We start from the raw sequence: 11,545 nt of genomic DNA, 5'->3' as shown, positions 1-11,545 counted from the left end.
TTTTTATTCACCTTGAAGAGAGTCTTACATTTTTATTCCTAACAGGGTCCAGCGTAGGTTTGGTCATCATGGAGGTCCTGTGGACTCCTGGCTTCAACTGCGGAGCTGGTGTTGGTGGTGCTTGGAGCCGCTCCCATCCGTTGTTATCACGGGCACATATTTGAACAATATTGCTGTCAGTAGCGATGGAATTAGCTTCAGCGGGAAGTTCTCCGAACCATGGCAGCGTCTGTGACATTGAACGATTTGACAGCTGCAGGTGTTGAATGTACTTGGATTGTGAAGCTGAAACTGAGAGAATTTTCTCAATGAAGTTTTGTTTTTCCTTGAGCTCCAGTCTCAGCTTTTGGACAGTGGCTTGAAGTTGGCGGTGTCCTGAGTTGCAGTTCTCACACATGGGAGTGCAGGAAACTCCGAGCGGTAGAGCGTCAGCGTCAGCCATCTTGCATCTTGAAAGATGATGAACAGAAGAAAGAGCATTCTAGAAATGTGCTTCTAGAATGACTGACAAGTGGAAATGAAGACATCCTCTCATTCTGGACCGTCTGCTTTGTGTTCAAACCATTCAGAAGGTTCTGGATTTCATTTGGACTAATATGTATGGAGCTAAATCGGGGCCGATATGATTTGAAACACAAATTAAATTGAAAAAAATATAAATGTCGAAAACTTTTGTTGTTTGAAAATAAACTTAGTTATTATTATAAATATCGTCTGATATTGGACATTATGACGTCATTCCGATAATTCTGATATAAAAAAATTCTCTGATAAAATGGTCCGATAATTAAAGGGTTAAACTGTGACCCTTCCTCTCTCACCACTCAGTATTTACTTGTGTTACAGCTTCTCTGCTCACACAAAAGTTTCAGCCTCACGCCGGGTTTCACGACGGACGCACAAAAGAAGCCGCCTCTATTCGGCGCCATGTTAACCTATGGCGTCGTTCACACCAGGCGCGGTCCTCCGTGGAGGGCCCACGCGGTTCAGCGGATCGTTTCGGTGTCTGTTCTATTTTGTGTCCGAGCCGGGAGCGTTCTGTGTGAATTCTGGCAGGAAGTTACATCAAGATACATGAGAAATCCGGTTTATTTTCAAAATATAACCAATTTTTCACCATAAAACGCCGCGGTTGACAAATGTGATCATGTTTTTGTGTCTAAACAGACTGTAGGGATGAAAATAAACATACAATCACAACACGCATGAACAGACAGACATGCAGACTTTTTTTTTTCCAGGTTCTGCTGCCGTATAAATAACGGCGGAACATCNTTTCTGCTGAATTTGTACTCACACTCTGAGATGTTTCTAGAAGCACCAGAGAAATAAGAATCCAGAACAAGAGAAGAAAGACGTCTAAAACATGAGTCCTTTCAATGGAACTGGATCAACAAAGCAATGCAAGCTGATGAAAAAGCAGATCTCAGACAGATTTCCTGATTTTCTGTGTGTTGGACTCAGATCTTCAACAGAGACTGTATGAATGCAGATGATGACAGATGATTGACTGAACTAAAGGAACCAAAAGGATCAGAAGAAAGAATCAGTTTCTGCTTCCATTTCTTCTTTGAGTTCTCAAACGCTTTCATTCACAGATCAATGATTTCTCTAGAAAGAAGATGATGAACAGAAGAAAGAGCATTCTAGAAATGTGCTTCTAGAATGACTGACATGTGGAGATGAAGACATCCTCTCATTCTGGACCGTCTGCTTTGTGTTCAAACCATTCAGAAGGTTCTGGATTGGATTTGTTTGTGTTGATTCTTCTAATGCTGGAGTTAGATTGAAATGTGTGACCACAAATGCTAGAAGATGAATGTTGAAGATCTGAACACTGATCTGATTTATCATCACAATCACTTCTGGACTCACCTGAACTTTCTGCAGTTCCTCACAGCTGGGATCAGTCTCCGTCTACCCTCATATGATGTGTTGTAACGGATCAGGTCCAGCTGGTCCAGAACCTCCTCTGACATCTGCAGAGTGTAGGCCAGAGCTGAGCAGTGGATCTCTGAGAGTTTCTTCTCTGATTTGTTCTCTGACTTCAGGAACTCTTGGATCTCCTGATGAACTGAGAGATCCTTCATCTCCATCAGACAGTGATAGATGTTGATGCTTCTGTCAGGAGAGACTCCTTCACTGTTGATCTTCTTCAGGTTGTTGATGGCTCTCTGGATGGTTCCTGGATTCTTCTCTGTCTGATCCAGCAGACCTCCTAAGAGTCTCTGGTTGGACTCCACAGAGAGACCATGAAGGAAGCGAACAAGCAGGTCCAGGTGTCCAGTTTGACTCTGCATGGAGTTCTCCATGACTCTATTAAGAAACTCATCCAGGGATGGGTTCTCCATGTTGTTCTTCAGGAAGTCCTCAATGACCTCTACCTTCCTGTTGGAGAAACAGTGGAACACGTAGACTGCAGCCAGAAACTCCTGAACGCTCAGATGAACAAAGCTGTAGACCGGTTTCTGGAAGATCTCACACTCTCTTCTGAAGATCTCAGTACAAACTCCAGAGTACACTGAGGCCTCTGTGACATCCAGACCACACTGCTGCAGGTCTTCTTGGTAGAACATGATGTTTCCTTTCTCCAGATGTTCAAATGCCAGCCTCCCCAGCTTCAGAAGAACTTCCCCGTCAGTCTCTGTCAGCTCTTGTGGACTAGTCTGATGTTCCTGCTGGTACTTGTTCTTCTTCCTCTTTGTCTGGANTTCCTTTCTCCAGATGTTCAAATGCCAGCCTCCCCAGCTTCAGAATAACTTCCCTGTCAGTCTCTGTCAGCTCTTGTGGACTTGTCTGATGTTCCTTCTGGTACTTGTTCTTTTTCCTCTTTGTCTGTACCATCAGGAAGTGTGAGTACATGTCAGTCAGGGTGGTGGGCAGCTCTCCTCCCTGCTCTGTGGTCAGCATGTTTTCCAGAACCACAGCAGTGATCCAGCAGAACACTGGAACTTCACACATGATGTAAAGGGACATGGAGCTTGTGATGTGGGAGATCATTCTGCTGGACAGCTCGTCATCTGGGAATCTCCTCCTGAAGTACTCCTCCTTCTGTGCATCATTGAAGCCTCGTACTTCTGTCAGTCTGTCCACACATGATGGAGGGATCTGATTGGCAGCTGCAGGTCGGGAAGTGATCCAGACCAAAGCTGAGGGCAGTAGATATCCCTGGATGAGGTTAGTGAGCAGCACATTGACTGAGGACTTCTGTGTGACATCAGACACCACCTGACTGTTGTTGAAATCCAGAATAAGTCTGCTTTCATCCAGACCATCAAAGATGAACAGAAGTTTACAGACAGACAGCTGCTCTGCTGGGATCTTCTGGAGTGTTGGATGGAAAAGCTGGATCAGAGTGAGAAGACTGTGCTTCTCATCTCTGATCAAGTTCAGCTCTTTGAATGAAAGAGGAACCACAGCACTGATGTCTTGATTCTCCAAACCCTCAGCCCAGTCCAGAGTGAACTTCTGCACTGAGAAGCTTTTTCCAGCTCCAGCAACTCCGCTGGTCAGAACCACTCTGATGGATCTGTGTTGGTCAGTGAAGACTTTGAAGATGTCTGGGTTCTTGATTGCAGTGTCATGGAGTTTGCTGGTCTTGGTTGTCTCTAGCTGCATTACCTCATGTAGGGTGTGACCCTCTCGTCTCAGTTCCTCTGTGATGTAGAGCTCAGTGTAGACCTCGTTGAGGAGCGCTTCTCTTCCTGCTTCTTCAGTTCCTTCAAGCACATGTTCACTTCCGCTCCTCAGACTGATATGATGCTCTCCAAAAATCTCCTGCAGACCAACATCTGCTGAAAGAGCAGAGAAATAAAGCTCCTTCATGAGTGTTCAACAAAACACCAGCAGATTTTTTTTCCGAAGAATCCATCAACAGAAGATCAGGCTCTGACTCACCAGCTCTGGGTCTCTCTGCAGGCCGCGGCCCGAGACACTCCTCCTCTCTGTGGACATTAAGGAGAAATGTTGGTGAACAACAATAAAAGCAGTCAGTGGAAAGTTCAACACCAACTCTGGTCATAGAGAAGATCCCCTCAGCTCTTTTTCAGACTCAAATCAGAATTCTGCTGTCTGTTTGAGATTCTGAACTCTCAGTCATCCTCTGAGCTCCAGAGGGTACTTGAACTTGCTCTGATGAAATTCAACTGTCCCTGACAGTTACAATAAAAGCCTTTGAATCTTTGAGGAGCCAACAAGTCAGTCATAAATGATTCAAACTATTGACTAAACAGTAAAAATTCATTAATGACCTTCAGACTTTGGGCTTTGGTTCATAAAAGAGCCTCAGTTTTTTAATGATGTAGACAACCAAATTCATTAGGAATTATTTCTGTTCTCTCAGAGTGACCTGAATGACTTCAAATTATCAGAAAATGATGACCCCGTGCATGACATATTCAAAAGTTGTTTGGCATTGAAAGCTATAGTTACCATTTGGTTTTCTCTGCAACAATAAAATTCCATCTAAACACAGTATTTCATATTTTACTGGTCATCAAGAACAGTGAATTCAATTTGAATGATTGATGACTATAACATAAATATTGCATTGGCATGACTCTATGTGCTGCCCTCTGATAAACATTTGCAAGAACTGGAATTTGATATCCAAACTGAGTTGATCTTTTCTGTTTGTGTTGTTTTTCAGGAGTCCTGTATTGTCTGTTACAATAAACTCACACTGTTTTGTGAAATATCTAATTAAAATTATAGTTGTGTTTTGTGAGCCACACTTTGTCAAATATGACCAAATTAGAAGTATGAAAATAGGGCAAATTTAGTAAGTCTGAAGGCCTTAATTATGCATTAGATGTATTTATAGCTCATTTACTTGTATTTGTATTTGTAATTATTATTTAAAAATACATTCTGGAATAATGCTTGGAAAAAGCCAATTCCAATCAGAATTACACCAACTAACAGCTTTAAGTTATGGATCTATTCTTGTGTTGAATCCAAAACTGCTTACTGACAAACACTTACTGTTCTACTCTTGAACTGATCTCTTTGAATTCAGGGTTACGACCCTTTGACCTGTCACTTCTGAAAGACATGCAGCTGGAATCAGATCCAGGTCCAGGCTGGTTCCTAGGAACAATGAAGGTTGCTGATGTGACTGCTGAACTCTGACATGGAAAAGCAGTCATGGACAGATGGAGAGGTTCATTTCACCTCTGAGCTTTGCCTTCCCTCACATCTTCTCCACACAGAGTGCTTTTAGGAGGAGGGGCTCCCTCCTGTGAGTTCTCACAATAATCCATGCTGCTGGATTAACTGTATCCAATTTTCTTTATTTTGTGATTTATTTATAACTAGATATGTTAGGTTTGATATATCTATGAATAGTTAGGCCAAGAAATATTTAATTATTGACACTATCCTAATTATTTGGGCTCTGTAGACCACCACATTGAATTTGATATAAAATAACTACAACAGAGTTAAAATGCAGGCTTTAAGGTTTAATTTGAGGGGTGGAACACAATTACATGATAAAACATGTAGAAATTATAGCAATTCATGTGCAATTGCTCCTCATTTCAGGGGCTCAAAAGTAATTGGACAAAAAACATTGTTTTAAATACAAAGTTACTTCTTAATATTGTGTTGAGAATCCTTTGCAACTGCCCTTAAGCTTGGAACCTGTGGACATCACCAAATGCATTTTTTTTTTTTTTTTTCTCCTTTGTGATGCTTTTGCATGCCTTAACTGCAGCTGTCTTCAGTTGTTGTCTATTTGTGGGTTTTCCTACCTTAAGTTTTGTCTTGAGCAAGTGAAATGCATGCTCAATTTGGTTCAGATATGGTGATTGATTCAGCCACTGTAGAATATTCTACTTGTGTTGCTGTTGCATTGTGTTTGGATCATTATCTGTCTGTAGTGTGAAGCGCCGTCCAATCAACTTGCAGCATTTGGTTTAACCTGAGCAGACGATGTCAGTCTATAGACTTCAGAATTTATCCAGCAGCTTCTGTCTTTAGTTACATTATCAATGAACACAAGTGAAGCTCGTGCCACTGGACGCCATGCAGGCCCATGCCATCATGCTGCCTCCACCGTGGTGGAAGATATGCTGTGGTTTGGATCGTGAGCTATTCCGAAACGTCCCCAAACTTTTCTCCTCCCATCCTTCTGGTACATGTGGATTTTAGTCTCATCTGTCTAAAGAATGCTGCTCCAGAACTGGTCTGGCTTTTCTAGGTGGTTTTTGGCAAAGACAAATCTGGTCTCTCTGTTTTTGAGAAGTGGCAAGTGGTTTGGACCTTGTGGTGAACCCTTTGTATTTACTCTTGTGAAGTCTTCTCTTTATGGTGGACTTAAAAATTGACACACCTACTTCTTCAAGAGTGTTCTTCACTTAAGTGCATGTTGTGAGGGGATTTTCCTTCACCAGTGAAAGGATTCCGTGATCATCCACCACTGTTGTGTTTTGTGGACGTCCAGGCCTTTTTAGATTTCCCAAACTCCTGAATACAGTCTTTTTTTTCACAGTATGTACCAAACTGACAACTTTACCCATCCTAACAATTCTGCTATCTCTCTGATTAAGTTTTTCTTTTTTCTCAGCCTCGGGATGGTCTGTTTGAGCTCCATTCGGAGCTCCTTTGATCGCATGTTGTTTTCAGAGCCCATGCAGCCTTTTTTTTTCTTCTTTTGAGTCATTTGTCCAATTACCTTTGATTCCTTGAAAAAGAGGAAGCTACAACTTAAATACCTGTAAATAATATATCCTTGCTCCAATTTGGATGTGAATAATAAATGAATAATTACATCTGAGACGTTGCACTTTGAGTCCATATTGATGAAGAAATTGTGTCCGGAACATCTGTTTGTCCATAGCTAAAATAACAAAATTTGTGTCTTTGTTAAAATATTTCTGGGCCTGACAGTATATATTTTTGTTTTATATGTTTGACTTGCTTTAAATAAACATATTCCAATCAGTGAGGAATACACCAAATAACAATTTGAAGTTTAAATCATTGGTAATCATTTGGGTACAAAGAGCCTCACATACATCAATTATTTTGTTGAATCCAAAACAGCTATCTGGAAAATACGTACTGTTCCACTCTTGAGCTGATGCTTTTGAATTCAGGGTTACGACCCTTTGACCTGTCACTTCTGTGGGTCCCACAGCTGGATCCAGATCCAGGTCCAGTTTGGTTCCTGTGAAGAATGAAGGTTGCTGATGTGAGTGCTGAGCTCGGACATGAAAAACAGTCATGGACGAGATGCTCATTTCACCTCTGAGCTTTGCTCTGGTTCTCATCTTCCCCACACAGAATGCTTTTAGAGGGAGAGGCTCTCACCTGTGTCCTTACAATAATCAAATTGTCTTTATGTTGTTATCATTTACAAGTAAATGTCTTAGATTTGACTTATTTATGTATATTTTTTGTATTTTGTTATATATGTCAGGTTGCTTTAAATAAACTAATTCAACAAGTAAGGATTCCACCAATTAATAGTTTGGAGTTTAAATCACCAAGTTTGTAATCTGTAATGCCCTGCAATACATTCTAGTAATGGCCTGCTCTCATGTTTACCAAGAGACTTTCTAATTTACCATTATTACAGAACTCAGCAGCATGAGCTCTTTTTTTTGTTCTTGGTGACTTGTTTTTTAGATATGAACCCTCGTGGACCCTGACTTCCTCCAGGGCTGGCCTCTTAGTTGTTCCTAAGGTTATGACCAAAACTGCCTGTTGAACAGCCTGCCATCGAGCAACAGAGACCATAGAGATTTTTAAAAAGAGGCTCAAGACCTACCTTTTTAATCTGGCTTTTACCAGACTCGTACTTTTTTAATTTTATCTTTTCTTTTGATTTTGACTTTTGTTCTATTTTTCTTTTATTTTAATCATTTTACAGTTAATCTTTAATTATTCTTTTAATATACTACTTATTTTTATAAATAGTTTTACTCACATTATTTGAGTGTATGTTTTAAATATTTTTAATGCTTTTTCATTTTTAACTGCATCATTTCCTCACGGCAATCCATTGTTCTGCGGCGTTAGCAGCTCGGTCTGTGGGGGGGCTGTTGCTGTAGTATCCGGCTGGGATCCCGCTCAGTGGTCTAATAACTGCAGATTGAGCCCTTTTTTGAGTAGACGCTGCAGGGATGACCCTCGTGGTTGGGCTGGGCCTTAGAATAAATGGATCTCCATTATACTGTTTCTGTACAGTAGTACCGAACCAGACTCTTCCCTTTGAGCAGCAGTTCAATTTGGTTGTAAGGGTTCTATTGGGGGAACAGGGTAGGGAGAGAGAGGGACCAGGAAAAGGAGTGGCGCTAATATTGTGTAAATGTCCTTTTTTCTTTGTATATATTTGTATTTTTTAACACTACGCATTTTAAATAGTATTATTTTTTTTGCTTTTATATAAAGTGCTTTCTGTTTCTCAAGAATGAAAGGTGCTGTACAAATAAATAAAGTTTGAAATTTGGAGTCATTATTTTTGTTCAAAGAGCCTCCCATTCATCAATTATTGTGTTGAATTCAAAAGCTTCCTGATAAACACTTACTGTTCCACTGTTGAACTGATGCCTTTGAATTCAGGGTTACGACCCTTTGACCTGTCACTTTTGAAAGACACGCAGCTGGATCCAGATCCAGGTTGGTTCCTGTGAAAAATGAAGGTTGCTGATGTGAGTCCTGAGCTCAGATATGAAAAACAGCCAAGGACAGTTAAAGATGCTCATCTCACCTTTGAGCTTTTAGAGTGCTTTTTGAGGGATCGGCTCCCTTCTGTGTGTTCTCACGCTGATCCATGCTGCTGCATTTACAGTCACTGGATCCACAATCAGCTCACAAACACGTTGTACCTTTATCTGCAGAGAAAACACACATCATGTGCTCTAATCCTCCTTCACATTGTTGTCAAAGCAAACAGATCAGCTGCTCCTCTACTGAGCGGCCCTTCTCTTGTGTTTAATCTGATGTTCAGGTGAATGCAGTCAGCTGCTGCGCCTCTGCTCTCACTCCACCAGATGGAGCTGCAGCAGCAAACATCGTGGAGAAACATTTGCATTCACTCTCTTTTATATATAAAGATCAAACTTCCTGTTTCTGCAATTCAGGAATAATGACATAGATCAAGACAAACAAACAATAAAACAACAAGGTGGAAAAAAAGAAAGGAATTCTTCCTCTGACTGAGATGTAGAAGTGAGCAGTGGGCTGCAGGCTGAGCATCTTTGGACTGACTTGTTGAAGATAGCTCGACCGAACCCCCCTAAAATATTCTAAAGCCCCTCTAAATAACTTATGTTTTTTTTTTTTCTTTACTTATTTGATTTCTTTCAATAATTGCATAAAATCCAATATAAAGACACAGATGTATTAGTGTAAATAACATTTTTCTATTTATTTATGTGTTTTGGATGCCTCCGTCCACATTGAAGTAAGCTACCTACATTCATTGTAACAGATACAATAACAATAAAGGCATTCAATTCAGTTCAAAACCTGTCAATTATGATCATTAATCTGTTGGACTCATTTATTTCAATGTTTGCTTCAATGATTCCTTGTCCAATCCATTCCAAAAAACCCAGTCCACGTTTTCACTGCTACTTTACACTACACTGCACCAATACATTTTCTAGGCTTATGATTTACACCCAGTAACACACAGCAATACAAGTTAGACATGAATTTATGCAAATTTTTCAAGACAGCATGTCTCTGTTCCTGCTGGTGGTTGTAACAATTGTCTGTAGCTAACAGCTGAAAGTCTCATATACAGCTTTCTGCTTCCTATGTAGTGTTTGGGAATAACATCAAATAAAAGTGTTTTTTTTTATTTTTAGTCATTTCCGGTAGCTGGAGATGACACAAACACATAATGACAGTGTTGTTGCAGTGGAAAGCTATAGGGAACTAGCAAACAGGGAAGCATTACACAAATAATGGGAACTGGAAATGTTTGTTCATATTGTGGTCATACCTCCTCTCATTTATAAAACCTGGTGACGCCTCTTCATCCACGTGAACTTAAAACAAACACATAAGCTGGAGGGAGGTTCCTAGTCTGGTGAAATGGCTCCACCAGTTCCTGTAGTTCAGGCTGATCATCCCTCAGTCTCAGACAAAAAGAGTTTGTTCACACGCAGCTCAGGAAAATGTCTGCCAGTAAAGCTGAGAAACTTTATCTTTCCAGGTGAATTAGAATATAGGCTTTCTGTTTGAATCTTTGGTTCTTCTCTGTTTGAATTTTGGTTATCTGCAGGGAAAGTAGTTCAGCTTATCTCTCAGAGCAAAACTGAAAGAAAACAGCCACTAAGGAATCATTAATTATTCCTTAGAAATTAAGAAGCAACAGTGCAGACAGCGGGATGGGGAGTGGAGGAGAAAAGTAGAGTGGCACATGCACTTAAGCGTGTGCAGAGAGTCAATCCCAAGTTTAAGTTTTGTTTTGTAAAAAATGTCATTCTCTCAAAATGTTTCACTTGAAGGTTTTGCATGAAGCTTCAAAGTATTGTGATTTGTTTCCTATTTAGCATCAATAATTGATTTGTTGGTTACATTTTGTTAATGTATTTATTTATTTTTTAATGAGATGATCTTATAATGGTAAAATAAACTAGTATTTACCCACTCTTGACATAACAGTACACTCCCACCCCCCACCCTGCTGGGCTGTGGTAAAATCCTCAGGGGTTGACTGCTCCGCAGCCACAGAAAGGTTTGGGACCACTGGTCTAGAGTATACTTGCTACACTTATACTCAAGTATATTAAATAAAAATAAACTTCAAGTGTACTACTTTTTGCTGCTTGTTTTCTGAAGAACACTTTTTAACAGAACTAGTTAAACTTCAGTCTGAGCTCTTCATCTGCTGCTCTTCTTCCTAACAGGTGAGAACACACAGAGACGCTATTGCCTTCATCATGACTGGAAAAGACAGAAAAACACAATGACTCACTGTGAAGAAGAAAAAAAAGGATCCACCGTATCCTGCTCGGACTGCTTTTAAATGGAGGTAAACTCTTTCTCTCTTACTGATTCAGGAACACCGAAAAGATCCACCCCTTGCTTGCCCATTCTATTAGACATATGAGAGAGTCTCCCTGCTTCACAGGAAGAGTCATAACTCAGTTCTCTGTTAACCAGTTGGGACACATTAGGAATTTATAGGAGAAAAACAGAAGATTGAAAAATATCAGAACAATGTGTGTAAAATTACAGGTAAAATAAATACTAAAGTTCTTCATCAAACAAAGTAGCGGGAGTTTAAGTGTTCTGAAACCAAGAACTGAGTTGAAGATTTAAACTGAGTCTAAATCTGCTTTCTGGAATAGAATTCTGATCTACTGTCTTAGAATCAGAACTCTGTTCAACAATGTTATCTACAGATGTGACTTCACTGTGTGTCGTGTAGCTTTGAGTTGTTCTCTGTTGGGTGGAGATCTCAGTCTAGATAAGATAATTGTTTTTGTATATTTTTTACATCATGCCAGAGTTTCATTGGTGTGATTTTTTTCATGAATTCACCATGTTTTAAAAACAATCCCTTCATCTGTCTTGACACACT

At 40.2% G+C, this 11,545-nt stretch overlaps 1 protein-coding gene across 4 annotated transcripts; it reads right to left on the bottom strand.

Annotated features, from left to right (window-relative positions):
• Positions 1–1,802: 1,802 nt before the first annotated feature.
• Positions 1,803–10,957, bottom strand: LOC112147987 (NLR family CARD domain-containing protein 3). 4 transcript variants are annotated; one of them, XM_024274724.2, is made up of 8 exons: positions 10,937–10,957; positions 8,717–8,840; positions 8,535–8,633; positions 7,067–7,171; positions 4,984–5,088; positions 3,898–3,944; positions 2,841–3,794; positions 1,803–2,710 (listed from the first exon to the last, which is right to left on the bottom strand). In XM_024274724.2, exons 2-8 carry the CDS (start codon positions 8,779–8,781, stop codon positions 1,872–1,874), a joined length of 2,214 nt encoding a protein of 737 aa, XP_024130492.1. In that variant the 5' UTR covers positions 8,782–8,840; positions 10,937–10,957; the 3' UTR covers positions 1,803–1,871. The 4 variants fall into 4 exon arrangements, with proteins under 4 accessions (XP_024130492.1, XP_024130494.1, XP_024130495.1 ...); XM_024274726.2 differs by having other exon boundaries at positions 2,841–3,791; positions 10,937–10,956; XM_024274727.2 differs by lacking the exon at positions 4,984–5,088 and having other exon boundaries at positions 1,804–2,710; positions 10,937–10,955.
• Positions 10,958–11,545: the final 588 nt, after the last annotated feature.

This window comes from Oryzias melastigma, linkage group LG9 (genome assembly GCF_002922805.2).
Source record: "Oryzias melastigma strain HK-1 linkage group LG9, ASM292280v2, whole genome shotgun sequence".
Taxonomy (NCBI): Eukaryota; Metazoa; Chordata; class Actinopteri; order Beloniformes; family Adrianichthyidae; genus Oryzias; species Oryzias melastigma.
The sequence above is the reverse complement of the archived record's forward strand: the minus strand, read 5'-3'. Positions and strand labels throughout refer to the sequence as shown.

Excerpts from the sequence above, each read along its gene's own strand:
- LOC112147987 (XM_024274724.2), bottom strand. The coding sequence starts at position 8,781 with ATGGATCAGCGTGAGAACACACAGAAGGGAGCCGATCCCTCAAAAAGC. Across the intron at positions 7,172-8,534 it reads ATCAGTTCAACAGTGGAACA|GAACCAAACTGGACCTGGAT; the intron begins GTAAGTGTTTAT and ends CATTCTTCACAG. Across the intron at positions 3,945-4,983 it reads ATCAGTTCAAGAGTAGAACA|AGAGGAGGAGTGTCTCGGGC; the intron begins GTAAGTGTTTGT and ends TAATGTCCACAG.